At 37.8% G+C, this 4,986-nt stretch overlaps 1 protein-coding gene across 1 annotated transcript; it reads right to left on the reverse strand.

Annotated features, from left to right (window-relative positions):
* Positions 1-3,034: 3,034 nt before the first annotated feature.
* Positions 3,035-3,723, reverse strand: LOC114304108 (uncharacterized). Its single transcript, XM_082918910.1, has 4 exons — positions 3,718-3,723; positions 3,484-3,576; positions 3,178-3,399; positions 3,035-3,046 (listed from the first exon to the last, which is right to left on the reverse strand). Exons 1-4 carry the CDS (start codon positions 3,721-3,723, stop codon positions 3,035-3,037), a joined length of 333 nt encoding a protein of 110 aa, XP_082775036.1.
* Between the last annotated feature and the right edge of the window lie 1,263 nt (positions 3,724-4,986).

The following is a 4,986-nucleotide window of genomic DNA, read 5'->3' on the forward strand; positions in this document are numbered from 1 at the left end:
TTTGCCTACAACAACAGTTTTCAGTCTAGCATCGGTATGGCACCGTTTGAGGCCTTGTATGGCCGACCGTGTAGGTCTCCAGTTTGTTGGGCCGAGGTGGGTGATGCACCTTTGTTGGGTCCGGAGTTGGTTAGGGAGATGACAGAGAAAGTTGAGCTTATCCGTAGGAGGCTTGTTACAGCCCAGAGTCGACAAAAGAGTTATGCCGACCGTAGGAGGAGACCTTTGGCGTTTGAGGTAGGTGATCATGTCTTTATGAAGATATCACCTAGGCGAGGTTTGATGAGGTTTGGGAAGAGTGGGAAGTTATCCCCTCGGTTTATTGGTCCTTTTGAGATCCTTGAGAGGATTGGTGAGGTTGCTTATCGGTTAGCCTTACCGCCGCAGTTGTCTGGAGTGCATGACGTGTTTCATGTGAGTATGCTTCGGAAATATGAGCCAGATCCATCACATGTGTTGGATTGGACCGATTTAGAGGTAGATGAGGATGCCTCGTATGAGGAGAGACCGGTTTGGGTCTTGGATAGGCGGGATCAGATCCTGCGTGGCAAGACCATTCCTTTAGTGAAAGTCTTGTGGAAACATCACGGAGTGGAGGAAGCCACTTGGGAACGTGAGTTGGGAGTCCATGAGAAATATCCGGACTTGTTTGTTGATGTGTGATCTTGTATTTAAATTTTACATTTTGTTGAACTTAAGAGCTTTTATATATGTCTTAAGTTGTGAAACATTGAAAATGTTTTGGTTATTGAAAGTATGTTTTGGAACTTGCCTCATATGGAAGTTGAATGTGACACTATATGTGTTGAATATATTGTTGAAATTGGAAAGATAGTGCATAATGTTGATGCATGTTGAAAATACATATGTTGCTTACATATTGTGATATGTTTCTTGTTAAAGGGATGGGATGACCGGTAATGGGTCGAATTGTTGAATGTTAAAGTGTAACATTGTTTAAAATGGAGAAAAACTCGTTTTGAAAACTTGTGCTTAATTTCGGGGATGAAATTCTTTAAGGGGGGGAGGTTATAGCGATCCCGGGTTTACCCTTGTTGTACAGTGATCCGGACATGTGTCCGTAGATGTTGGTATTTGTTTATTATCTTGTTTGCATCCTCTTTACTAGTATATTGAGGTATAGGATGTGTTGGGCAGGTTTGTTACAGGTTGGTTGTGTTTGGGAGCCTAGTGTTGCTGCCCAGATTTTTGGACCTTCGCTCGAGCCAGGAGTTTGTCGCTCGAGCGAGAGTGAGGTTCGTGTCTGGTGGGTCGAGCCAGGGTGGCTTCGCTCGAGCGAGTGTTGCGTCTGGTTCTGGACCTGAGAGTTGCCTTTCTTGGCTCGAGCGGTCTGGGTTTTTCTTCGCTCGATCGAGAACTTCTTGGCTCGAGCGAGAGTTTTCTGTGTCTGGTCGCTCGAGCGACCAAGTCTTCGCTCGAGCGAGCGTGTTTTATATCAGCGGACAGTAGCATTTTTGAACATCACTTTTTCACTCCCTTTTTCTTTCAAAACCTAAATCCGAGACCCTCTCTCTCTAAACTTTCATTCTCTCTAAGAATTGATCTCCCTAGAGTGTGAATCTAGCCTAGGGCTTTTGTTAAAAAGATAGAGGGCGTTGAGAGCTTTGATTTAATCTGAAAAAGTTTGGATTTGGAGCAAGTTGATCTTCGAGTCTTCATCTCCTTTGTGGCTTAAACTTCGAGGTAGGGATATCCTACTCCTCTCTATGGATTTTGTCTTTAAATTTTGGTATTTTGAGATGTTGGGCTTGGCTTGGTAATTTTGTGAAAGTTTGGGGCTTTTGTGTAATTTTACAAAAGTTGGGGTTTTATTCATAATAAACCTAGATGCATGTTTGGCATAGAGAAATGGAATTGATGTTAAATCATTAATGAAAATGGGACCTAAGGGTTGAAATGGTAATTATGGAAAATGGCCTAATTACATTGTTTGATTAATTGGGATAATTAATGGTGAGAAGTGAGGAAATGAAATGTTGATTGAATATCCATTTGTGCATTTATTTTCTGTTTAGAAATAACTGCTTGGGCTATCGGTGGAGGATAGTCGTAATTGTTGTAGACAATGCATGATGATTAGGCAAACGGAAACTAATCAATGAAATGTGTCATGGAACTTGACGGTTGATAGAATACATTAATTGTATGTATTGAGTGGTTGTATATAGAACCAATGTGTTTGTATACGTTATGTGTAGAGGAGGAGATGAGGGATGTACTCCGCGGTTTAGGGGAAGATAGGGGATGTACCTCTAAACCGGATAGTGTTGGGAGAAGATAGGGGATGAACTACGTAGATACAGCTCATATGCTTGTCTAAAGAAGTGAAGATAGAGCTTATATGCTTATCTTTGTGATGTGTGGATATAGCTTATATGCTTATCTGTGGATATTGTAGTATACATATCTGTTGTAGAATGTGGATATAGCTTATTTGCTTATCTGAGAATGTGGCTATTGTTGTTGTACATATCTGTTGAGAATGTGGTTAGTGATTATATGCCTATCCGTTGAAAAAGGGAAAATGAAAGGAAACTTGGACTCGTAAGTCGTATAACATAAATATGTGATTTATGTGAATGTATCAGTGTTGGCCATCTATCAATTGCTAATATTTAGTCATTGTTCATGGTTGGTTTAGTGTATTTCTACTGGGCTGTGGCTCACCCTATATGGGAATATCATTTTCAGGTGCAGGTAGCATGCCACCTCCAAGGACATAGCTGGGAGGCTAGAGGCGGACATACTTTTGTCGCTTAACTTTTGATGTATTACATGTAACTTCAAGCCAAGGGCTTAATGTGTAAACGAGTTAGTACCCTTTGTTGTAACCAAGTGTTAACTTGGAAAGCTGTAAGCCCGTAGGGCATTTTGTTTTGATGTTAACATGTAATACTTATGTAATGGAACTCTAATGAATAAAAGAATGTGGTTAGTTTATATGTAAATGCATGTCTTATCTGATGGGTTTAATGTTGTTTTTTTTTTAGGGTGTTACAATTTATATGTTTCTTTAGGATACCAGCTAGTAAAATACACAACAATCAATCACTTAAATAGGATACACCAATCAAAAGGCAATCAAACGGATAATAGCAATGCATAAACCAATATAACATTATCTATGTAAATTTATTGAATAAACAAGAAGCAAACCTTCCCAACACATGGAACAAACTTCACTGATGTAAGTCCATATAAATAATTTCCAAGAGAGAAAGGAAGCAAAGGGATCCAAAGGAGAAGCGTAACAACTTTAAAACCATTTTCTCCAATTGCCTTGTCAATCGCAAGAAATTTCTTGTTTCCTTCCACCAATTTAAGAATATGATCACAGGCAAAATATCTGGCAATTTGAAAGGCAACACTTGCATCCACCTGAAAGGGTAAGAAGATACAAGTTCAAGTACACCCCATTTCCTTAAAATTTGTTCTTTCATATTGGCAAAACTTCCAACTTACCGTTCCACTAATAGAGACAATGATAGTGCCAATAATAGAACCAAATAACAGACCAGCTAAAATGGTTAATGGGATAACTGGTATTGCAAGGATCTAGGACAACATATTAGTCAAAGTGTCAGTAAAGTTGCATTAAAAACAAAAATCATACATGAATTATAATGGAACTCTGCACATGTTGGATATTGTTTATGATCAAAGGGACTATTTATAGAAATTTAAGATAATTCTCACATTCATATGTAGATCTGGTGAGAATTTCTGACTTGAAATTAAATGATAAATGAAATTCATTCAATTGTTTTTAGCTTGTGACATGAGAAACAAAGAAACATAGCATTTACTATTTTTAACATGAACCTCCTAAAGCATGACATGATGGATGTTAGTGATAGATTAATGAAGCCTTGTAAACATGTTATGCTTCAGAGAGAGGGCAAGTTCTTACTTCTAAGCCAGCAATTTGATGGGTTTTGGGAAAGATCAAATTGGGTTTGTTTTCCTTTTATCTAGTTCTTTGATTTTCAGGTTTTGTTTATGTGTTTTATTTGGGTTTTGAGAAAAATTTCTGTGAAATTTTGATGTGGTGTTACCCTATTTCCTGAATATAGATGATGTTTAGTTTATGAATTTTACTTTCAATGATTAGCAATCAGGAGATAAAATTAGATTATGAATTTATCACCATCACTTGTAAGCTTTTTGAAGCTTGCATGCATGGTATACTCAAAGATCCCAATTATTTTCCTTTAAGACTACTACCACCCTTTTTTTTGTCTTTTGAATTTCCAGTTATTCTACTTTTTCCATATGTGCTATATGAGAGCACCCCAGGCCAATATTCCTACTACTTTGGCTGTTATTCCCCTTTAAAATGATTTGTAACCCAAACAATTTGAGCATACAACTCAAAACTGTTTCTATTCAACAGCAGAGTTTATTATCTTGCCTCCAGCATTGGTATTTCCAAGGTCCTCATACCTTTGCAGTAGCAAGTGTTTGAGGAAGATTTTAGTGGTCAATGGTGAAGTTTTTATTGTGACTGCTACATTGTGGAATAATATTTAGTCTTAGGATGGCATTTTCTCTACCTGTTTCGAAATTTCTGTTGAAATACGTAATTTCATTTAATCTAATCCGTACTTAAAATGTTTTCATGGTTGGGTTGGGCTAGAGGGCCTAGTAATTTGATTCTTCTTGTTTCAATGAAATTTGCTAGATCAGGTTGATAATTGAAATGAAACCTGTTTCTGATCTGTGTGTGTGTTTTTTGTGTGTATCAAATTGAAAAGCAAATAAATACCCTATTTATATTTTCCAGACCAGGTCGTGTAATGATTTTGAATTTTCTGGCCCACTCAAGTGCACTTTGGGTGAAGCTCTCAGGATCTCTCTCTGCATTGTTGAATCATCGCCTGCCTTGCTCGAGCATGCATTGCCCAAACAATAAGTGTTTTCTTTAGTGGCATTTGATATATAGAGAAGAAAAAGGCTTTAAATTTA

Source organism: Camellia sinensis, chromosome 1, assembly GCF_055761805.1.
Source record: "Camellia sinensis isolate YWXY chromosome 1, ASM5576180v1, whole genome shotgun sequence".
Classification (NCBI taxonomy): Eukaryota; Viridiplantae; Streptophyta; class Magnoliopsida; order Ericales; family Theaceae; genus Camellia; species Camellia sinensis.